Source organism: Cydia pomonella, chromosome 11 (genome assembly GCF_033807575.1).
Source record: "Cydia pomonella isolate Wapato2018A chromosome 11, ilCydPomo1, whole genome shotgun sequence".
Classification (NCBI taxonomy): Eukaryota; Metazoa; Arthropoda; class Insecta; order Lepidoptera; family Tortricidae; genus Cydia; species Cydia pomonella.
In genome coordinates this window covers 15,300,279-15,326,117 of record NC_084713.1, presented here as the reverse complement: position 1 = coordinate 15,326,117, position 25,839 = coordinate 15,300,279, and the positions used below count along the sequence as shown (strand labels likewise).

The following is a 25,839-nucleotide window of genomic DNA, read 5'->3' as shown; positions in this document are numbered from 1 at the left end:
ACACCACATATTATAGATATAGATATGCACTTTGTTTACTCCTCGACTGTACACGGGCGAGTGTTTTTGTTATTGTCGTGATAAAAATATTTTCAATTGAAGTGAATATTAATTCTAGTTGAAAATATCTTGTTTGTCGTCATTTTCGTCCAGAATATGACGTACTGAAGTGCGAATAAAGTTGCAAGTGATTGTGAAACTATTTTTTTGCCCTACTGACAAATTCGATATCAAAAGTCATTGTGAATAATCGCGTCTATGGAATAACCAAGTGCTTACGAATTAATATGCTCTGATATAGTTATGTAACTGATAAATATAATGTACAATTCCGTTAACTTTGGTAAAACAGTGATCAGTGTAAATATAGTGTCTGTATAAACAATCTGATGGAATAAATAAACACAAACAGGGACACGTGGGTCTCGCACTGAATCGATCGATAAAGACGGAAGCGCGCGCCAGTCTGTATCAACGAGACGATTTTAAGTCAAGGTCGCGCTACGCAAACACGTGCAATGTCTGATTCTATTTACACACATGACTTTCTATTAGATGGGGGTGTGGAGATCAAACAGGAGTCCCCGTTCGAGCTCGGGTCGGTGTCGGCCTCCGTGCCGATCCCGCAGCGGCGCATGGACCTCGGTGATTTCAGCACAGATCTGGACCTGTGCCTGCAGGACAGCCTCTCAGGCTCCTACGCCCCCACAATGACTTACAGCAAAATGGCGTTTGACACGGACAATTCTACCAAAACTGAAAACTTTAAAATGGATGATGATGATATTTTTCAAGTAGACAAAGCTGATTTAATATTAGGGCCGACTCTTGCCGAATTAAACGCTAACCCAGATACATTGTTAGATGACCTAAATTTTGACGATTTACTTTTGCCTGAGGAGAGTGGCTATTGTATTCAAATAGGTGGAGCTATGAGCGGGTCGCGACGCGCTCCTCACTCTGTTCAGGCGTCTAATGTGCCTGCTTCAGAGAGTCCCTGCAGTCCTTACAGCCGAGCGCAGCTGGCATTTTCTCCATCGAGTCAACACAGCTCTGCATCATCCAGTTTTGCTCAGCCTATTAACCAGTTGCCAGAGCTGCTGTTACGGTTGGATGGCTACAGTGGGGAGATAGCCTTGGGCCAGTCCGTGCCAGCCTCCACTGTGCTGCCACCATTCACACCCAGCATTCAGCCGCAGCACACACAATTGTCATCTTCAGCACCAACTCATCTGACTATGGAACAGGTCCGATTTTTATACTGTTACACAATTATTTTTCTTTCGGAGCAATTATTTCCGATAATATTCACATCATCAAACACACAGGGTTGAAGCGAAAAAAATTGATCCCTATTATGTGTAGGGTAGGTACCCTAAGATTTTATTTTCCCACATTGTTGGATTGATTGATTTATATATCCATGCAGCTTTTTAGCACTATGATCAAGGAGCAAAGCCTAGGATGAACAGACAGACAGATGGACATGGTGAAACTGTAAGGGTTCCTAGTTGACTATGGAACCTAACAAGGTATTCGGAGACATAGGAGGTACTTGGTAGGATATGAAATTAAATAAACAACTTCTGGAATTCCCAGCCTACTGAATAATTTGAGGCATGTTTGTAAACAACTTTGTTTTTGTTCTTACTGATTCATAGAACTCATAGCAGTCTGATATAGATAGTCATAGTCAGATAAATGGATAAACACTTTAATATGCTAATAAGTCATCATTGCTTGTCTAATTTAAACACATACAAGTTACCTATTAATAAGATAAATAATGAGATAAGATACCTATCATAACAAACAAAACTATTATATGTGAAATAGGATTTTTTGTTTGCAAATTAGGTTGTGCTAAATAGTTTGTGACTGGCAGATGATTTTAATGATTATTTTCTATCTTAACACAATCTTTATAAAGATATAAGTAAATCATGAAGTCCAAAAGTTACTTGGAATATAAACTTTTTAATTTTTTATTTTATTTTTATTAACTATTAATTTTGAAACAAGATTTAACACAAAAAGAAAGTTTTTTACCAAAACTTAGTGAAGGTGCCTTGGGATAATTCAATTTTCCGTATCATGACACTGTATTTTCTTCCATACCAACGCAGGATATAATTATTCAATTTTCAACATAGAATTTTTACTATTATATATATATATTTACATATTATTTTATAGAATTACTATAGATTCAGCATTCTGAAAATGGGTCCTACAAAAAATTATGAATAGTACATTACGATACAAGTGCGAAAAATAGGAAATTCGAAACGAGTGGCGATAAATTAAAACACGACCGAAGGGAGTGTTTTAAATCGACACGAGACAAGAGATTACCTATTTGCACATGTATTGTACAACGTTTTACAGTACATATGGTGCTACTTTGCCGCACTAGTGCGAAAATTAGTATATTACGTTACTATGTAAAACATTTAAAGGGCCATATGTACTGTAAAACGTTGTACGATACATGTGCGAATAGGTAATTCGCAACTCGTGTCGATTTAAAACACTCCCTTCGGTCGTGTTTTAATTTATCGCCACTCGTTTCGAATTAATTATTTTTCGCACTTGTATCGTAATGTACTATTACAGTACATATGGCCCTTTAAATGTTCGACACAGTAACGTAATGTGCTAATTTTCGCACTAGTGCGCTAAAGTAGCACCATATGTACTGTAAAATTCATATTTGTTTTTTTTTTCTTGATAAGCTTCTTGATAAGCATTTTGATTATGAATGAATAATAGTGACACCTTTTCTGGTCAGTTTCTGGTTATAAAAAGTACATTCTCTTATGTAAAATATTCCTTACCAGATATGGCAAAGGCGCGAACCCCGCAAGCATCTACTGTCGACCAGTTCCTTGGCTGAAGCTGGCTCCGTGTCCTCACTATCGGGAGGACTCCTGAGCCCAAGCACGGCTGACTTCTCACAGGACGAGGATGACAGGGACGAGACAGATGAGGATAGTGACAGATATGAGGATTTATCATCAGATGGTTTGTTTTTTCTTATTACTTGGACAATAAATTAGGATTTAAGGAATTAATTTCTTAACGCTTATTATTAAGTAATTTAAGTTCTCATAATAAGTGAATTGTAAAATTCTTAATGAGAATAAATGATCTTTAAACCTAACCTTATAAAAATGGTTACCACAATACTACTGAAAAACTCAGCGTAAGAAGACCTCAAAGATTGTAGACAGATAGTAACAAGCTTAAAATCATAAAGATCATCCAGTGTACAAGCGCAATACTTACAACCAAAATGCAGTGTAATTTTTCAACAGTGAATGTTTTTTAGCTGATTTAATAAAGTCACTTTCTAAGGCCCTCTAAACTAACGACCGTAGTACCTAAAGCGTTTTAATTGGGGGGGGACTGACCAATCCCTATAGCTGGGTCCACACAGCGCCAGCATACACGCGAGACAATTTCCTTTGCCAGTAGGGCGAGGGAAACGACCGCGCCGTCTCGGCCGAGGCACGTTTATACTGGCCGTTTTGCGCGCGAGGAAATTGCCTCGCGCGTATGCTCGCTCTGTGTGGATGGAACCGCCTTATCACGATTAAAATTAGGTCTCGCATTTGAATCCTCCTATATTTTTCGTTGAATGATCAAACTTAATACATGTAGTGCATCACATCCAGAACTAAATATCCTGTATTTAGTATACCACTATAATATTATCAAATATGAGTACCTAGTAGTAACAAAGCAGGAGCTGTTGCTTTGTTTTCTGAGATTGGCCACAATCTTGATCATTCAAATTCTCATAGCTATTTATTTTCAATGTACAATTTCTTATCATGTATTATTTAATCAAACCATACTATAGATCGTGTCATTCACGAAGACGAGGGCCTTGACTCGTATTGCCATGTTATTAAAGGTTAGATTGGACTAATCTGCGCGTTATGTACAAGGTGATAGCGTATGTACCTCTTTATATGCTATTTATACTTGTGTGCTTAAAGTTACATTAAAGTAACATTAATTCGTACTTTAAATCCATTTTATCAATTTCCTCGCATTGTTTAACGTATGAAACACGTGGCAAAAGGCGAACTCAACTCGTGTTCTTGTAAAACAGTGGTATAAGCTTGATTTATCAATATGGCGACTAATTTGGGATTTCGAATTTGTATCACAAATATCTATTCTATTACAGATTCGAATGACGAGTCCGAGAGTAAACAATCACGACTGAATTCTAAAAAGGAGAGATATTTCTGGCAGTACAATGTTCAAGCTAAGGGTCCTAAAGGACAGCGGCTGGTCTTGAAAAAGAAATCCGAGGATCCTCATGTGTTGAACAGTGTCACGGATCCTGTATTTAGTCCGCAGTGCAGCGTAAGAGGAATCAAACATAGGTAATTATTCAATTATTTCAAGCATTTATAAACTGATGAAGGTTTGAAGGTCCTAAAAAGGGACAGCGGTCTCCCTCTAACTGTCTCGCTCGACACTTTGATTGGAGGCGAGAGCGCAGTTATGTTTAATATGGCAGGTCCTCAAGAATTAGTCACCTCGTGAGAAAATTGCCACGCAAAGCAACTCGGTCCGTGTAGAGTAGATGTACATATCCGAGGCGAACACACGCGCCGTGATACCTCGGGCGAGGCATGTCTACATCCATTTTTTTTAGCGAAATGGCTCGTTCTGTTCTCTCGTTTGCGTTTGGGATGCTTAATAACTGTTACATTTCAGTGGCAAAGCCAGAAAAGGCGATGGAAACGATTTGACCCCGAATCCTAGAAAATTATACTTAATCGGAAAAGAGCTGGATAATTTGGGCAAAGTAATCAACGACATGATACCCGTGAGCGAGCTACCGTTCAACATCAGGCCCAAGACGAGGAAAGAGAAGAACAAGCTCGCTTCCCGCGCCTGTCGGTTAAAGAAGAAAGCGCAGCACGAGGCCAATAAACTCAAGCTGTACGGTTTACAACAAGAACACAGTAAGTACACACACCATAACACCTATCGAGATTGAGACCATTGCCATTAAATGGGTAATGGGAAAATACACAAAATAGAACTACCGTTTTAACCTTTTTAACGCTTTATGTCATAAACACAAACCACTCAACAGCCAAGGTCCCGGGCGCGAGCGAACTAATGTAAACCTTACGTGAAAGTGTGAAGGTTACTTTGACAGCCTTGTCCTTGGCGCTGTGGGCGCTGGGACTAGTAACGACGACTTTAGGTCTTCTTGGCGTTCAAAAGGTTAAAACAGTCTAAAAAAAGTTTATAATGAGTAAATGCGTTATGTAGCAAGAAGTAACAAAATAAAAGTAACAGGGTAACTATGAAACTTGGCACAGCCCTGGCGCTCGCCTAGTGAGTGTTATAATAAAAACACGTTACTTCACTTGTATGTTTATTTTTATATAGACATATTTGTTTATAAAAACACCATGGTAACTATCCATAATAATGTAAAGAGTATAGTCAACGTATTGTGAATCCTACCTATTTCTAACACTCCCACTTAGGTAGGATATAATAAAAAAATAATATTAAAAAAAAAATAACACAGAGATAGCTTCTAACACCAGTGATTCCCACTGCAACTTTCATGGTTGTTTCGAATTCAATAAAATAATGATCATAATGACTCCCACTGAATAAAAATGTTCAAATCAGTATTTTGTTTTGAAATCTTATAAATTTGTCTTTCGGGAGGGGCTTAGTTAAACCGTCTGCAAGTTGGTCTTCTGTGTTGACATATGTGACGGTTATATCTCCAGCGTCGTACCGTTCACGGACGTAATGGTATCGGACGTCTATATGTTTTGAGCGCTTGTGATATTCTGGATTTTTAACCAGTTTTATAGCGCTCTGGTTGTCTACATATATGTTCAAAGGTTGGCTGCTACTCTCATCGATTTGGTTCAGGAATTGGCGGATCCACATAGCTTCCTTCGTAGCATCACACAAAGCCATGTATTCTGATTCTGTCGTTGAAAGAGCAACTGAAGACTGTCGACGGCTGCTCCAAGTGACAGGTCCACCATTCATCATAAACAGATACCCTGTCGTCGACCTTCTAGACTCTGAATCTGTAGCATAATCAGCATCAGAATATCCAGTAAGATGTGGATCACCACTGCCACTATACAATAAACCAAGCTGTGAAGTGCCTGCAAGATAGCGCATGATTCTTTTTACAAGATGCCAGTGGGACGCAGTATAATTAGTCAAGTATCTGCTTGCAACTCCCACGGCGTAGGAAATGTCCGGTCTAGTTGTAGTTGCGAGATAAATCAAACACCCGACAACTTCTCTATATGGTGCATTCTCGTCAATATCATCACAAATAGCAACAGTGCTGGTTTCAATTGGAATGCTCACCGATTTGGCATCATTCATGTTAAACCTTCTTAACATATTCTTAACGTAGTTTGATTGATGAATAAGGATAGTGCCGTTTTCTTTATTCTTCTCCATTTCTAAACCAACAAAGTATCTGGGGTTTTCCTCAATTGTTATTTCAAATTGCGTTCTGAATAAATTAAGGAACATTGAAAGTGTAGATTTCTTCTTAGAGAACAGAAGTCCATCATCGACATAAATTATTAGTATAATTCTTTCATTATCTAGTAGTCCCACATAAACACACGTATCTGCTTGTATGCTTTGAAAACCAATTTGCCTTAGGAATTCATCAAGTTTTTTATTCCAGCATCGTGGGGCTTGCTTGAGTCCATATAGAGAGCGTTTCAATTTACATACTTTCTTCGCATCTACATCAAGGCCTTGCGGTGGCAGCATATATATTTCTTCATCTAGGTTTCCGTACAGAAATGCCGTCTTTACGTCAAACTGGGTCATTTCATATTTTTTATCTGCACAAACTGCAAGTAGAATTCTTATTGAATCGTACCTGGTCGTTGGAGAAAAAGTCTCGCAGTAGTCTATTCCAGGTTTCTGGTCAAATCCTCTTGCAACGAGTCGTGCTTTATAGCGTAAAACTGTGCCATCTGGATTTATTTTCCTTTTAAATACCCACTTACATGTAATTGGTTTCTTTCCGTTTGGTAATTCAGTAATTTCCCAAGTTCCATTTTCTTTTAATGACTTCAGTTCCTCGTCTATGGCATCTTTCCATTCATCTACATCAGGGCTTCTCATTGCTTCTTCGTAAGTGCTTGGTTCTTCAGAAATAATATTGGCCTCATATCGGCTTGGAGCTTTAAGATTTTCTCTCGGTCTCAACATTCTTGTCGCATTTAAGTTTTCTACAGTTGATGTTTCGTTGGTATCAAAGAAAGTGTCCGTCGGGTTACGATTTTCCTCCATAGAAGCTTGACCAGTACCAGTGGCGTTTTCTATTAGAACCAGGTTGCGGGATTCAGTCAAAACATTCTGTTCAAGTTTATCTTCTATTGCAAATTGCAGTGGTTGATCATGGTCTCCTTGCTCACCGGAAAAAGACGATTCATTGAAAAGCACATCATGTGAAATGTGTACCTTCTTAGTAATCGGATCATATAGACGATAATTGGTAGAGTTCCCGTCATAACCAACGAAAATTAATTTTTTGCTCTTCGAGTCAAGTTTTCGTCTCAACTGGTTTGGTATGTGCATGTATGCGTCACAGCCAAAAATTTTTGTATGATTTACATATGCCGTCTCTCCCGTCCACTCCTGATAAGGTGTTGAGTTCGGCGTTTGTTTGGTAGGAGTTCTGTTTAGAACATATATGGCACAATTGACAGCTTCGGCCCAAAGATGCTTGGGGCGCTTAGAATTCTGGAGCATGGTTCGCGCTGATTCCATAATCGTGCGCATGTCGCGTTCGGCTCGAGGGTTTTGTTCTGGTGTATATGGTGCCGTTGTTTCCAAAGTTATACCAAAGTTACTTAGAAATGCTTTAAATTCATTATTGCAATATTCTCCGCCACAATCTGTATGTAGTACTCTAAGAGGACGTCCAAATTTGTTTTGAATCAGCCGTAGAAACTCCTTGAAGTTTTCAAAGACATCACTCTTGTGTTTTATGAAGAATGCGACTCGATAACCGGTACACGCATCTTTAAACAGAACGAAGTATTTAAAACCAGATATCGAAGGTGTTGACATAGGCCCGCATACGTCTGAATAAATAATTTCGCCAGGGCGGCAGACACGCTTCTCTGTGTCTAGTTTTGTATGAAATGGAAGTCGGTGTTGCTTACCATAGGCGCATGCCTCGCAAAAAAATTCTTTAAAATCATTTAAAGTAATTCCTTGTAAAGTTCCATTGTTTATCAAAATTTTCAAATAGTTAATGTTTATATGGCAGAGCCTGTCATGCCAAAGTTTTAAATTACTGTCAGCTGTCACAGCATTGACATCTCCAGGCAGAGTTTCATGTACAGCGGTTTTAAACAGCAATCTATACAGATTATTGGGTTGTTTGTGTGCATAAGCTACCAACCTTTTTTCGGCATCCAATATATATACATGCCACTTGACTTTGTTAATGGTGTAGCCTTTGTCAGTTAAAACGCCTTCAGAGATTAAATTTTTCTTAAGTTGTGGAATATACAGTACGTCATTAATTTCAGAGTCGTACCACTGATTATTAAGCAACTTCTTAATATATACTGTTCCTGCCCCTTTAACGTTCAATTCAGAGTTGTCTCCGAGTCGCACTGTTCTTGTTGGGCACTCGTCAAGATTTTTGAAAAAATCGAGTCTGCTGGTCATATGAGCTGAAGCTCCACTGTCTAGATACCAGATGTCGTTGTCTCCAGCTTGTAGATTTTCTGTATAGGTTTTGACCATGAATGCCGAGTACGTCATATTTGCTCCTATTATGTACTGGGAATTAATATATGGGAGTCAAATAACACAGCACGCGAGTATATTCAAGACTGATTTATTGTTCTGCCGTAGGTAGGCGCGTAATCTTAACCTACCCTTATTTGATACATCGCATCCTTCCCCCCTTACAGAAAATTAGCTTAGTAATAATTATTTATTCTAAGTGGCAGTTTGACCATTCAAATATAGCACCCGTTAGGTACTAGTACTATAGGTATACACACGCTTGGCTAATTACATAGTCTATTGGATCCTTATTCTAACTAAATAGTACAGCATCTGTTTTACACGCTAAATAACTTTTCCGTGACAATTATGCGTTTACTATAATGTAATAAAAAGTACCTTAGTGTTATACTCAGTCGGCGATATCAAGCGATATTAAGTTTACAAATTATTACAACAAGGTCTAAATTAGCGTTACTTATTTAAATAGTATCTACAACTTAACATGCAAATAATGAGCGCTAAACTTACACCAATTTTATACCTTAGTTTAAAGCGCCTTTAGCACAATTAGATAAGGCTTATAATCGTTAAGCTTGGCATTATACTAACATTGTTTTTTTTTTTTTTTTTAACTATGAGTTTATTCAAACCCGTATCTTATCGGTGGACGACGAATGCGTTTCGATCTGTGTATAGGTATGTTTGGTTCAGAAGTCGTGCTATTGTCGTTGCTTGTGCGATGCAGTGACTCAGTGGTGGCCGGAATCGCATGAGCTAGCGTGGTAGCCCGGTTTAATTCTTGTGAGTCCGAACATGTTAACTGTTCCTTACCTTCCACGCCCTCTGAATTAATGCTGCGATCGCTTAGCAATTGATCTACATGCCTTTTGTGACTGCGTCCGTCGGCCCCTTCTACGCGGTATGTCAAGGGGCCGAGACGTTCGATGACCGAACCCGCCACCCAAAATTGCTTGTTTTGCTGATAGACTCGATACATTATTTTCTCTCCTACCTTAAATTCGCGAGTCGGCGATGCCTCCGTGCCTAACTGCTTCCGTTGAGCTTCTCGCACTTCTTCTCTCGGGTCTGGCCGCAACAAATCTAAGCGACTGCGTATGGTGCGCTTTAACAATAGTTCCGCTGGCGACTTACCTGTTGTAGAATGCGGGGTTAGGCGATGGTTTAATAGGTATGTTTGCAATGCCTCATGCACGTTCGCATTATCCCGTTCCGCCTTTTTCAAGCATTTTTTAATTAACCCGACTGTATTTTCGGCAGCCCCGTTGCTGCTCGGTTTATACGGGGAAATGCGGATGTGCTTGATGCCTTCTTTCTTTAGGTACGATTCGAACTGGCCACTTGTGAACGGTGGTCCGTTATCCGATACCAACTCATAAGGATTTCCGAAACGAGAAAATATTTCACGTAATAGGGCAATGGTATCGTCGGCGCGCGTGCCTCTTATTTTGCTTGCCTCAATCCATTTGGAGTAGGCGTCAATCAGAACAAAATAATACGTACCAGCTGTCGGCGTTAGAAAGTCCACGTGTACTCGGTACCACCTCTCCTGCGGCCACTCCCACGGGTGCGTGGCCGCCCGTGCTGGCGCCGGGCGCTCTGCAGCGCACGCTGCGCACTCGGCTGTCACCCGCTCCACGTCCGCGCCTAGCCCGGGCCACCATACATAGGCGCGTGCCAGTGCCTTTGTCCGTACCGCGCCGCCGTGCGCTGCGTGTAACTCTCGTAGCACGCGTGCGCGTAGAGTCGTAGGGACCACCACCCTATATTCAAACATTATACAATTTTGCTCTCGACTTAAGAGCCCTTAATCCTTGGAGCGTTCTCCGATTTCACGAAATAACGCTCGATAGATGGCGTTGGCGCTCGGTACGCGAGCGCCGGCAACGCGACGCGCGTTTCAATGCAGACTAGAATAATCTTGATAGTTTTCAATATAATTTCAAGCAACATTAATTTTAGTGTTATATGATATCATATGGGCACTCTTTATTTTATTTTATATGCACAGTAGTTTTTTTTATGTACACTACTACTAAGTGTACAGACTACAGAGTGTACTATAACCCTTGCTCTTTATTCTGTCTCTTTCACACCAATGGAAAATGAAGAAGTTAGTAAATGACTGCAGGTATAAATAAAGTATATTAGTGCGATAGAGAGACAGATAGTGTTTTGTTGTCGTATCGTAAACGATTGGCATGTTGGCCACACACTTGCTTGGTGCCTAGCCAAAATACCAATCGTTTGCGTATATTAGTGCGATAGAGAGACAGTAGTGTTTCGTTGTCGTATCGTAAACGATTGGCATGTTGGCTACGCACCCATGATACCTAGCCAAGAAGCCAATCGATTGCGCATATTAGTGCGATAGAGAGACAGATAGTGTTTCCTTGTCGTATCGTAAACGTTTGGCATGTTGGCTACGCACCCATGCTGCCTAGCCAAGATGCCAATCGTTTGTGCATATTAGTACGAGAGAGAGACAGATAGTGTTTCGTTGTCGTATCGTTTGGCATGGTGGCTACGCACCCATGCTGCCTAGTCAAGATGCCAATCGTTTGCGCACATTAGTGCTATAGAGTTTCAGTGTTATTTGAAATCACGTTAGGGTTTGTATTATTATTTATGACCCGAATGAAGTCCATCCAGGTTCTTATGATGGAGTCAGGAGTTGGTCACCAGAACTCCTAATCTACTCATTATAATTCCATCGTGCTTGGGCTCAAAAGAATTGCCCTGACGAACACCATCGAACTAGATGAGGTCCAGGGTCTCATGACGGAGTCAGGAGTTGGTCACCAGAACTCCCCAGAACTCCTAATCTACTCATCATAACTCCATCGAGTTTGGGCTCAATAGATTTACCCTGATGAGCACCATCAATCTAGATGAAGTCCAGGGTCTCATGATGGAGTCAGGAGTAGGTCACTAGAACTCCTAATCTACTCATTATAATTCCATCGTGTTTGGGCTCAAAAGATTTGCCCTGACGAGTACCATCGATCTAGATGAAGTCCAGGGTCTCATGATGGAGTCAGGAGTTGGTCACCAGAACTCCTAATCTACTCATTATAATTCCATCGTGTATGGGCTCAATAGATTTGCCCTCACGAGCACCATCAATCTAGATGATGTTCAGGGTCTCATGATGGAGTCAGGAGTTGGTCACTAGAACTCCTAATCTACTCATTATAATTCCATCGTGTTTGGGCTCAAAAGATTTGCCCTGACGAGTACCATCGATCTAGATGAAGTCCAGGGTCTCATGATGGAGTCAGGAGTTGGTCACCAGAACTCGTAATCTATTTATCATAACTCCATCGTGTTTGGGCTCAATAGATTTACCCCGACAAGCACCATCAAATTACCATTATGATGAATAGATTAGGAGTTCTGGTGACCAACTCCTGAGTCCATCATGAGACCCTCGACTTAATCTAGATCGATGGTACTCGTCAGGGCAAATCTTTTGAGCCCAAACACGATGGAGTTATGATGAATAGACTAGGAGTTCTGGTGACCAACTCCTGAGTCCATCATGAGACCCTGGACCTGATCTAGATTGATGGTGCTCGTCAGGGCAACTCTATTGAGCCCAAACACGATGGAGTTATGATGAGTAGATTAGGAGTTCTGGTGACCAACTCCTGACTCCATCATGAGACCCTGGACCTCATCTAGGTCGATGGTGCTCGTCATGGCAAATCTCATGAGCCCAAACACGTTGGAATTATAATGAGTAGATTAGGAGTTCTAGTGACCAACTCCTGACTCCATCATGAGACCCTGGACTTTATCTAGATTGATGATGCTCGTCAGGGCAAATCTATGGAGCCCAAACACGATGAGGTTATGATGAGTAGTTTAGGAGTTCTGGTGACCAACTTCTGACTCCATCATGAGACCCTGGACCTCATCTAGATCGATGGTGTTCATCAGGGCAAATCTATTGAGCCCAAACACGATGGAGTTATGATCAGTAGATTAGGAGTTCTGGTGACCAACTCCTGACTCCATCATGAGACCCTGGACCTCATCTAGGTCGATGGTGTTCGTCAGGGCAAATCTGTTGAGCCCAAACACGATGGAGTTATGATGAGTAGATTAGGAGTTCTGGTGACCAACTCCTGACTCCATCATGAGACCCTGGGCCTCATCTAGATCTATGGTGCTCGTCAGGGCAAATCTTTTGAGCCAAAACACGATGGAATTATAATGAGTAGATTAGGAGTTCTAGTGACCAACTCCTGACTCCATCATGAGACCCTGGACTTTATCTAGATTGATGGTGCTCGTCAGGGCAAATCTATTGAGCCCAAACACGATGGCGTTATGATAAGTAGATTAAGAGTCCTGGTGACCAACTCCTGACTCCATCATGAGACCCTGGACCTCATCTAGATCGATGGTGTTCGTCAGGGCAAATCTTTTGAGCCCAAACACGATGGGATTATAATGAGTAGATTAGGAGTTCTGGTGACCAACTCCTGACTCCATCATGAGAACTTGGACTTCATCCGGGTCAAAAATAATAATGCAAATGCAAACCCTAACGTAATTTCAAGTAAAAATGCGTTTTTCAGAAAATCGCAGCCAAATAACACTAGACCCTACTCATAGTGTTGTGTTCCTGCCGGTGAGTAAGGTTGCCAGAGCTCAACGAGGGGCGGGAGGGGGTTAGAGTCGGCAACGCGCATGTAACTCCTCTGGAGTTGCAGGCGTACATAGGCTACGGATACTGCTTACCATCAGGCGGGCCGTAAGCTTGTTTGCCACCGACGTAGTATAAAAAAAAGGACCACTGAAAATCTATCAATAAGCGAGAGTCTGTTAAGCATAGTGTAAAAAATGAACTTTTATTAAGATTTTCTAATCGCAGTATATAGCACTTCTCGGAACTCCGTAGCTGATTACGATCGCAACGAATGCCTGACAATCGAGCACAGGTCCGTTCTCTAAGCGCGCTCCGCGCGGACTGAGAGCGGGGCGTCGCTGCTGCGTGATTTATACGTGTTTTAAAAAAATATAAATTTACGGTAATGTAGGTCCCATAGTTATGATTTTTTTTTTTATAGGTTAACATAAAGTTACAGTTTGCTATAATATTATTTTTAAAGCAAAATATGCGTACAACTTGCGGGAAAAAAATATAATAAAACCCTGTTTTCGCCAAAAAAATGAAGAAAACTCGGAAGGTATTTTATCAGATTTTTCAAATGAATCTTCGATTGTTAATCATTCCAGCCCCTCGTACGAGATATGTTGAATCAAATTGTAGTCATTCATGTACCAAATGATTCTTGTTTACAGCAAAATTGAGAACCGAAACGCCACATCTCACTGCAAAATTTGGAAAAGACTCCCAAAAAAACTCATTAAAAAAGAGGTTTAAAAGAGAAAATGAAAATTTGAACTGTTGGAGCCGCTAGTTTAGGAAACGATTATTTAAGTACGTTACCAGTTTTTGAATAAATACTAATAGTTACGTCGTAATCTTGAATGAAAAAGGAAGCATTTTACAAAATACGCTCGTCTGTAGGAATAAGGACTCTTAACGCATCGCGGACGCGCCAAAATGGTTTTAGGTTTTCGTGACCACAATACTCCCAGCTTTGGCCTAATAAGTTAAATACTTTATGCAAAACCGGATCTTGTCGTGTCGCTTTTGCAATATCGCGATGATTAATCGATATACCGTCATCGATAAAATTCAAAAATTCGCATGATTCCCTACTTTTTTTTTCGTCTTTTATAATCTCTAACGGCAGGCGTGACAAATTATCTGCTAAACAGTTTTGTTCCGATTTAACGCAAGCTATCTCATAGTCGTACCCGCTTAAAATTACCGCCCACCGCTGCAATCGTCCCGCTACCATTTGCGGTATACTTTTATGCTGGCTAAAAATGTGCGCTAACGGTTTACAGTCCGTAACTAAGGTAAACCGTCTACCAAAAAGGTAGTGATGAAATTTTTGAACGCCAAAAATGATTGCAAGACCCTCACGACATATTTGTGCATAATTTCGTTCGGGCGGTGTGAGCGCCCGCGAGGCGTGCGCCACTGGCAGATCACCCCCTTCGCCCCGCTGCACCAGCGCCGCCCCCACCCCATACGGAGATGCGTCACAATAGAGCCATAGAGGTGCATCAGGTTTATAATGCATTAACATCGGTTTGGCGGCTAACATTTGTTTCACTTTCATGAATGCTTCGTTACATTCCCGAGACCACAAAAACTTGTTATGTTTTTTTAGTAGCTCGTAAAGCGGGTGTAAAACGGTACTTATATTAGGTATGAATTTGGCATAATAATTGACCAAGCCTAAGAATGCCTTTAAACGCGATACGGTGTCTGGTACTGGGGCTGCCTGAACGGCATCTATTTTGCTCGTCTGTGTGCTCAGGCCCTTTGCATCGATTACGTAACCTAGATAAGACACCGATTTTTGGAAAAAAATGCATTTATTTTGTGCAACTCTTAATCCTGCTTCCGACAATATTTTGAATACCGATATCAGGCGTTTGTAATGATCATCGTCGTTAACTCCCGTGACCAAAATATCATCGCAATACACTGCAATAAGGTTCATATTCTTGAATAGGCTATCCAGGACGCGCTGAAATTTACTCATGGCACACTTAATACCGAACGGTAATCTATTGTAACAAAAGTTACCCTTATGAGTCACGATTACGCACAGCTGTTTAGATTCTTCTGTAAGCGGTAATTGCTGATAAGCATGACTCAAATCTATTTTGCTGAAAAGTTGTCCTCCTTGCAAATTAGAGAATATTTCATCGATACGAGGTATCGGGTATTTGTCATCCTCTAATACCGGGTTTAGTGTTACTTTAAAATCCCCGCACAGTCTTACCTCACCTGATTGTTTGATAACGGGCACGACGGGCGTCCCCCACTCGCTAGTCTCCACCGGCGAGATGACCCCGTCCGCCTGCAGGCGCTCCAGCTCGGCCTCCACGGCGGCGCGCAGCGCGTGCGGCACGGGCCGCGGCTTGCAGAACACGGGCCGCGCGTCGCTGGCCACTTTTAGTTGTATGGGCTTACCTGTGAACTTGCCAGTTCCCTGCGCGAACACCTGCGGGAACTCTCGAGCCAGCTGTGTCACTACACCCTCACGAGCGTTATTAATACTATATATCGTCTCAGGAGCCTCAGGACTGCATTGTATACCTAACGCCGTCATCCACCGACGTCCGATAATGGGCGGGCTGTCGTCTGAGTCTACTACGACTAACTTTAAATTTGACTTCTTTTTATTGCCATACGTAACTTCACACAACATAATGCCCTTCGGTGTAACTTTTTGTCCCGCGTACATTTTTAAATTTGTCTTAGGAGGTAACAAATTAACATTTTTAAACAGCTGATTAAAATAACTGCTAGACATAGCGCTTATCGCAGCACCACAGTCCAGCTGCATGCGCACCTTGACTCCGTTCACCGTCACAGTGCGCCACCATGGTTGATCACCGCCGGTGTTGTCGTCTATAGAGTACAACGGCACGTCGTACTCGTCATCGGCGTCCTCCGACCCGCCGTCGTCGCTCGTGTCCGTAGACTCCGTACACACGTTGACGCTATGATGTTTCCGGTTTTTACACGCTTTCGCAATATGTCCCTTCTTGCCACACACGTAGCACTCCGTGTTCATGAATGAGCAGCTCCTCGGATGGTGCGTGCCCAAGCACCGCGGACAGCGCGCGCGCGGCGCCGCCGCCGTGGAGGCCGAGCTGGAGCGCCTGCAGGCGGACGGGGTCATCTCGCCGGTGGAGACTAGCGAGTGGGGGACGCCCGTCGTGCCCGTTATCAAACAATCAGGTGAGGTAAGACTGTGCGGGGATTTTAAAGTAACACTAAACCCGGTATTAGAGCTGCGACGCGGGGGCGCGCGCGCGCCGCCGCCGCCGCCAACGCGCACCGCGTGCACGTCCTCTTCTCGCGTCGACATCGGCGCCGATGTCGCGCTCCCAGCGCCACTGCTGGGTCCGCTCGCTTTCGAGTCTCGATCCGCCGCCTCTAACGACGTCGCTATTTCCACTGCGCGGCTGAATGTTAATTTATCCTCAGTTAACAGCTTGAAACGTATCGCATCACTTCTCAATCCGTATGCCAGCTGATCACGTAGGTTCTCTTCTAAGTACGTAGAACCGGAGAAATTGCATTTTTGAGCAACCTGCTTGAGTTGCGCCACGTAATCATTAATTGACTGGTCAGTCGTTTGCTTACATGCCCGAAATGTCATACGCTCTGCCAACTCGGATCGTTTCGGTGATAAATGTTCGCGCACTTTTGACACTATATCGTCATAACTCACTTTATCCGGCTCCGATGGATAGCACAAATCTATTATTAAATCCAAAGTTTCAGTCCCGACCACCGCGATAAGGTACTGCGCCCGAGCGTCCGGTTTTACGTTGGTTATATCAAACCATGCCGTTAACTGACTAATGTATGTATTCCACTTTCCCGAACGTAAATTAAATTCTCTAATGTTAAAAGGTAGTGTTTTCGACATCCTCGTCGCCAATATTATGTACTGGGAATTAATATATGGGAGTCAAATAACACAGCACGCGAGTATATTCAAGACTGATTTATTGTTCTGCCGTAGGTAGGCGCGTAATCTTAACCTACCCTTATTTGATACATCGCAGCTCCCGAGTTCGATTTGCTGAGGCTTCGTTTTCGCGAATAGCAATCTTTAGCTATATGTCCTTGTTTTTGACAATAATAACAAATGGGGGGCCTTACGAAAGATCTTCTCTCAGGACATGAGTTCTTAGTAACAGTAGCTAAGGCAATGGGATCGGAGATGTCATCATTGCCAAGGCTCGCTTCTTCATCCAGAAGCCTTGCAGTTAAATTATCTATTGTTTGTTTTGAAGCATCCATCGATAGCCATGCTTGTCTAACGTTTCTGTATTTAGCTGGTAGACTGCCGATAATTTTTGTAATAATTGCTGCGTCGCTTATGTTGTCTCCGGCCTCTTTTATTTGCTTCGCTAATGATTCAACTTTTGCGATGTGTTGTGCAACACCATCTTTCTCTTTCATCTTATATGCGTAAAATCGTTCATGAAGAGACATTTTGTTAAATTCAGATTTTTGAGCATAAACAGCGTCAAATTTTTCTATCATCTGCCTCGCTGATATACAGTTTTCAATAATTACCATCTGTTCATATGTCAAAGACGATGTGATTATGAACATTGCGGCCGCATTTTGCCGCTCTCGCAGGTCCGCGGCCACCGGGGGCTCCCCAGTGCCGCCGGTGCTCGCACTCGTGCCAGCCGATCCACTAGAATCACTTTCTATAAACTGTCCTAGGCCTTTCGCCTTCAAAGCGCACTTTAACTGAAACTTCCATTGTAGGTAGTTTTCCGCACTGAATTTCTGCAGCATACCAATGCCCGTTATTTCTTTATCCATCTTAAAGGTGTAAGCCCATAACCGTTATAATAAAAACACGTTACTTTACTTGTATGTTTATTTTTATATAGACATATTTGTTTATAAAAACACCATGGTAACTATCCATAATAATGTAAAGAGTATAGTCAACGTATTGTGAATCCTACCTATTTCTAACAGTGAGCGCTCGGCGTACACTACTGTGCTGTTCATGTAGCCTCGTTAACCAATCTAGCCGGCGTCTAGATATTGCATGGTTTTTATAGTACAATTTTTTTCTTTCTGGAAAATAAATCCTGTTACCAAAAAATACGGCGACTTACAAGCTCGTCAGCTGTCAAACTCGGGAGGCACGATTATTTCTTAGACTTTACCATTCATCTTCACAATCATTAATTTGTTAATGATTTATGAAATATTGTGATAAAGTTGCATCACAAGTGTTTTCAATAACTTGTTTCCCGATAAAATTTGCAATTACAATGAATATAAGGATTGTAATTATGACGATGAATGGTGAATTCATGAATTGTTAAACTTTGATGCAGTTGATCTGGCTGTTTAGATTTAATGGAAGTGAGCTGATTCTTAAAAATCAAGTTTCTCTTAAACGTCTTAAGGCTTCGTCACACTGCAGGGCGGCGGTAGCGCGGCGTGAGCTTGACGCGATGACCTTTGCCTTTAGTCTCAATCAGTTTATTTATTTATTTGGTAAACATACAGCACATAATATGATAAGGTAAAAGACATAGTTAAAACATAAGTTAAGCCAAAACAGATTCCACTTATAGTTGTTATCCCATTATAAGGGTAATTTCTTTCCCTTCATATTTATTTTGTACGTTATGAATCTTTTCAAAATTCAATAATTTATTCTGCAAGTTGGCCTCAAGGGCTCTTTTACAAGTCAATACAACATTTATAGTAACATCATACAGTGACATGAAAAATACATAACAACATTTATAAATGCAACAATCAATACCTAGATAAACATTACGTTATAATAATCTTAAAATAAATAATTAATACAATACAACAGAGATGTATAGTCTCTATGGTTAATAATATATTGAATCAGGAGATGTAAAAGGTCCCCACCAATGTCAGTGTACTAATACTAATAAGATTTAGAGGTCTAAAGTCTCGCCAAGTGGCAAAATTAAATTTATACTAAATAAATAAATCGCGTCTAGACTGTTGAGCTAGCAGTCTCATAAACGAATGCTACAGAATACATAACTAGTATGTATCAAATAAATCAAGTATATTATATAATATTACAGAGACGAATAGTCTCCACGGTTAACACATTAAGTTTGGAGATGTATAAGGTCCCCAAGGTCTGAGAAAGATAATAATACCCATTAATAAGATTTGGAGGTGTAAAGGCTCTCCAAGTGTCAAAGATGAAAAAATAAAAAAGTGTATGTTATACATGTTTCACGTCAAGAGACCGTTAAGCTAACAATCTTAAAACTAGTAGATAGAGTTTAAAATCAATGAAAACAGTGACGCCCTTCCATTGTACCATATGCCTGTAAACATTGACCAAGTTACAGGTGGCCAAAAAACCTTATACAATTATGCAATTAAGTATTTGATAAAAACATATTTAGTTGTAAATATAATTACGTGGGTTATGTCATGTTTCAGGACGACTACTGAACGGCATAAGTCAGATAAAGCAAGTGCTGGCGAACAGGGCCACGGCAACTGCCCAGACCAATGTAGACTGGAATGCTCATGTTAAGAATTTAGTCAACACAGCAACAGGTATTTATATTCCATTTTTACCCCCTCCCAATGTCTAACTAAGAAAAAAACAAACAATACACGTTTGGTTTGTTTTAATTTTAAAAGAGACATGGAAATCGTTTACCTATACGCACCCGAATGCGCGCGCTGTTCTCAAGACCTAATCTTAACTTTACGCATTCTTGTGATCTGCTAGAAAAACTATTGAGACTCCTTCCTACCCCCTTGCAAGAAAAAAATAAAACTTTCTCATCTAATCTCATCTGGCATTATTCATATGATAAAAAAATAGTTTTCTAAATTAACAATTGTCTTCTTTTTTTTCAGAAGTAAAAATTGCTGGTAAAACATCAGAGTATGTAAACAAAATTCTGGACAATGTCAAGAGTGGGCAGGCAAATGGTGGACTCAAAGACATATAAGGTAAAATCTGTGTGAACTGCAAAACGAAAGGCTGTTTATTGTACCTCCAAAGTTATTTTAGCAAAGAAAAATTATGAATATCATATAAAGGCTTAATTGTCTAAGACAATTTTATTTTTGTATGGTAACAGAGTTGTAGAAATAGTCATTAGAAGCTTCTAAAGGCAACTAAGAGGTAGTTTTTTTTAATTCATGTATAAATCATGCCATAACATACGTGTCATGTTGGAATAAGCGTAACTGCAATTTTGGACTCGGATACAGAGGGGTGGCCCTTCACAAAACGTGGCATATACTGGCCGGTGGTGGCTGGAGATGGGAGGAATATATGCGTTTCTTAAAAAACCCTTAAATTAAAATCTGCATCCGCGCCTGTGAATTCCAAACGAAACTGAAAATATAAACACATTACTCTCCTTTACGTCGCGCTGTAGAGTAATAAAGCTTTCCTTTTGAACGCCAAGAACACCTAAAGGCGTGGTAACTAGTCGTGCCCACAGCGCCAAGGACAGCTATAGGTGTCATGGCGAACGCTGTCAAAGTAACTGTTAGGTTTAAGATAACCTTCACACTTTCAAGTATGGTTACATTAGCCGGCTTGCGCCCGTGACCTTGGCGTGTAATTGACTTTTTGGTTTATGACGTAAATCGTTCAAAGGGTTAATAAGTCAAATAATAATAGCGCTTAATATTAATATACAAATATTATAATTCAAACATATTTTAACATGCAGTACATTATTGCGTACTTTTACGTGTTCCGTTATATCTTGCAAGAACTCTGTTAACAAGTGTAATATTTTTAAATGAAGGGTGAATATGAATTCTATAATTCTATGTATATTCGACTCTTTTTATCCGAGTCTAATATTTGAATTATTTACTCCTGTTAGGTATATATTGTATTTTTAGAAGCCAGAAGATATTTAGATTTCATAAATATGTACATATTATCGAAACAATTATGCATTTTAATTATATCTCTAATTAATAAATGGCTACTATAATTTAGATTCTAAGGTACAGTATAACTGGAAGTGATATAATTTTAAAATTAGATTTGTTAATCATTATTTTTTACGCGATACATATTAAAGTAAGTTCGAAATCGAAGATTTTACAGAAATCCATGAAACTAAGAATATTAAAGCCTAGACCGAACGAACCCAGTTATATCTGGACAACTTCTTAAAAAGTGAAGCCAAATTGCCACTAACTCCATCTTAATCGCAATTACAGCAATCGATGAAACGGTGATAGTGCAATGTTTGATACCTACTGTGACAAAATAGCACAGTTTAGTTGGCAGCACTCGTCTTCTGGGCGTTATTATTCTAAGCCACTAAATATCAAAGTGTTTTGATTACTAACGTAACTAATTGCTCGTTTTCTCCTAAACATGCTAATCATCAATATTTAAAAAATCCAGTAAACGCTCGTTTTCACTGCATTAAGTTGTAGTCGGCCTAGTGTAAACTCGCCCTAAGCACGGCAGAGACTACATTTGAAAGCACAAGATTTGTCTTGATTGTTGTAGTGACATTATGTTTTATATTCATAAATATGAAATTTTAATAGTCGCCACAGAGTGAGTTTGATACGGAATTTAGTGTTGCAGGCGATGTGCAATATCATACAGCATGGGGGTCTGCGAGCCGCTCCGGTGTGCGAGCAGGATATCGCTTTATACGTAATACGCATAGCGCTGTCTCGCTCACACCAGAGCGGCAAGCGGATCAATGTGATAGCCGTATAAAAACAAAAACTCGTAGTCAATTAGGCGGGTCCACACAGAGCGAGCATACGCGCGAAGCAATTTCCTTGCGCACAAACCGGCCGAGGCACGTCTTACACTGGCCAGTTTGTGCGCGAGGAAATTGCCTCGTGCGTATGCTCGCTCTGTGTGGACCCGCCTATTAATGTACGAAAAGAAACAGTGCAATTAGCTACGTTGTCGAAAAATAAATCAAGCCATTTGGTTAGGCCAATAAAATTACATCTAAAAAAGCGTTTTGTGGAATTAATTCCCAGCAAGCTGGTAATTGTTTTAACACCTTAATTTAGTCCTAAAAGCGTGTAATCCGAGTTTGCGCAATCCCAGATTTGCAAAAATTTTTGCTCTTTTGTTTTTTGCTTGTTTGTAGCTCGAAAACGGTACGTCCGATGATTGTTTAGGGCCAAATGAAACAATTTCCAGCTGGCTGGGAATTGATTCTTAGAAAACATCTAATTCTATTCATACCATGTATAATGAAAGTATAACACCAGTAGGCTCAACACGCTAATATTTGTACCGTCGCCATGTTTACAAGGCAATACGTGTAGTGTTGCTGCGGGATGAGTGTAGCTGGTCTTCACATTGGGGCATGTTTACACATTGAGGCCACCCACACTTATCCCGCTACACTACACTTTTTACTCCTACTCATTGGCCTCATATGAGATTGGTATTATAGGAAAAGGGCAGACCGCTCTGTTTTTACACTTCCCTTCAGCAAAGAATATCAAAATTCAATTCAATTTAAAATTACAAAGACGTTACTTGGCTGGCAAATTTAGACCCCTGGGAGTTGACGGCTTAATTATTCACTCTAGTCATACTGAATTTTAAAAATATTTCTTTGTTAACGCAATAGTGAAGCAAATGCTGGCGTGTTTGGTCTGCATTAGAGTTTAATATAATGAATAGTTATTTAAGAAAAATATTTTAAAGTCAATTTAAGATAGTTGTAGGACTTACAAGTCACTTCCATACAATGGGCGAACTTTTTTATTATTATTATATTATTGTTCTCTATTTCTCTCTTGCCGAGGAAAAATATGTGTAACTGCATTATCATGCGATATTTGTTAAAAATCATGTTGAGTCAAATATTAGTTTACGATAAGGAGCTTTGGGGTAATTCCGAAAATACAATATAACTACGAAAGTATAATTTTAAATTATTTTTCGAAATTACTCGGAATTTTCCCAGTGCACTTAATTTTAGTCGTAGCAATATAATAGTGGCGGGTATGGAAGTGCTTTATTAATTAATAGTAATACAATATCTAATTATGAATATTATGATACGATTGTAATATAATTTTAAACTGATCTGCAATGTTATGTTATATTAATCACGAATTCACGAATGCTATTATTTAACGACCGATTCGGTTATATAAAATGGTAGCCAAATTTAATTATTTATGGGTTGAGTAATCTTAATAAACTTTTATTATCTTTTCTATTTAATGACTGGTTTAAAACTCAAAGGTCTATGAACTATATTAATTGATAGTTTTTATTGATATGTCCTGAAATTGTATTTGTCGTGCTTAAAAATATGTAGACAAATCATTTTGACATTCTAATCACGAAAATCAAATATTTACACGTTGAAACAGAGCTTCGTTATCATTATTACATTATATATTTAGTGCGTGTACATATTAAAGTGTCTACAGATTACCGCACCGGATCGCAACTTTGGAGTGGTGCGGCGTTCGTATCGATAGTGTGTGATAGGCCGCCGCACGTGCGTTAAGGGCGCACCTATAAGTTAGAGCGAGAAAGAGATATTTTGACCGCACCAAGGTCACTGTCTGGTGCGGGGTAGTCTGGTACGGCTTATAGTAGACAAAAGGGGCCTTTATGAAACCCTACCTCGTTGCAACAAGTTAATAATAATGACTGAAAATTCTAAAGTAAGTTGCTCTATTACAAGTTTTTATTTATAACGCCACCCACGTCCCGTAAAAGAATCATTTTAGAGTAGCGCAACTATTTGTAGTGATTAGCTGTCTTTATTATTCAGCCGTCTCAGCTCAACTGAATATTTATTTGACGTTACCTATCTGTATTCGTTTTAACGTAGCTATTTCGCTTCAAGAGATAATTAAAGAATTACAATAGTACATGCATGGAACTACTCATATCATATATTACATATTGTATTGTCAGTTTTGTTGACTGTTGAATTTATTTCATATACGTGTATTGTGTATTATTGCAATTAACAAAAAAGGTAATTTGTATATAAAATGTCAATTGAGGATTTTGTTATAAAATATGATATTGTCGAAATTCAAATGATTTCTATTATTTATGTTTACAATGGTTGAGATGTAAATAATAAATTTTAAGTATTGTTCGTTAATTTTCTTACAAAAAACCATGAACATGATGAAGAAAATAAATAAAATCCTATTTCAAGTTTTATCAACTTCAACAACGACAAGAATCAAACAACTAGATAAAAACTTTGGCAGATGGTTTGAACACTGAATTAATTTCAGTATCAGTATCTACATATTTGGTGGTATCATAAAGACCCTGTTAAGCAATAACCTCTTAACAGGAATTGAAATAACCGGCCAAGAGCATGTCGGGCCACGCTCAGTGTAGGGTTCCGTAGTTACTCTTCCGTCACAATAAGCTAAACTGGAGCTTAAAGTGTAGTAAATGGTACCTTTCACCCGAGTTAAACAAATAGGCAAATTTGCATAATCAGTACCTAATTAAAGTAAGTCTTTTTACTATGAAGGTAAAACTTTTTGCGATAACTCAAAAACAGCTAAACTGATCATGTCCGCTATAGTTTTCATTTAATATCTTTCTTAAGCTCTACTTCCACGATTTTTTTCATATTTTTTGGACCTATGGTTCAAAAGTTAGAGGGGGGGGGACACATTTTTTTTTCTTTCGGAGCGATTATCTCCGAATATATTCACTTTACCAAAAAATGTTTCTTGAAAACCCCTATTAGTTTTGAAAGACCTTTCCAACGATACCCCACACTCTAGGGTTGAAGCGAAAAAAAAAAATCACCCCCACTTTACGTGTAGGGGAGGTACCCTAAAACAAAATATTTTTTTAGATTTTATTGTACGACTTTGTCGGTTTTATTGATTTATATATCCATGCCAAATTTCAGCTTTCTAGCACTAACGACTACGGAGCAAAGCCTCGGACAGACAGACAGACAGACAGACAGACAGACAGACGGACATGGCGAAACTATAAGGGTTCCGTTTTATGCCATTTGGCTACGGAACCCTATTTTATGCCATTTGGCTACGGAACCCTAAAAAGGTTGACATTTGAATGCAATGAAACTAACTGTAACCATCAGGAGATAATAGTGCCTATAGTAATTATTTTGTCAAGATATAGGTGAGATAGGCCGGAACAATAATGAACCATAACGTTATTATATTACGGTCGCAATTTCATTACCAATGCTGCGGCAAGATCAGTCGACACTTGAATTGAAACTTCAATTTCATAACATTAAGGTTCATCCTTGTTCACCAGTGTCGTGCTGTCAATGGGCACAGGTCTTCAAGGAAGTTAGTAGAAGTTAGCGCATAGTCAACTTTTGCCATATCTGTGAATACATTAAAAAGTAACAGTAAAAACTTATTACCTA

At 39.8% G+C, this 25,839-nt stretch overlaps 1 protein-coding gene across 1 annotated transcript; it reads left to right on the top strand.

Moving 5' to 3' along the window:
• The first annotated feature begins 106 nt into the window (after positions 1 to 106).
• LOC133522968 (uncharacterized) lies at positions 107 to 25,839 on the top strand. The gene is made up of 6 exons (XM_061858469.1): positions 107 to 1,247; positions 2,841 to 3,024; positions 4,199 to 4,400; positions 4,738 to 4,988; positions 19,901 to 20,020; positions 20,330 to 25,839. The coding sequence occupies exons 1-6, from the start codon at positions 519 to 521 to the stop codon at positions 20,422 to 20,424; spliced, it is 1,581 nt and encodes a 526-aa protein (XP_061714453.1). The 5' UTR covers positions 107 to 518; the 3' UTR covers positions 20,425 to 25,839.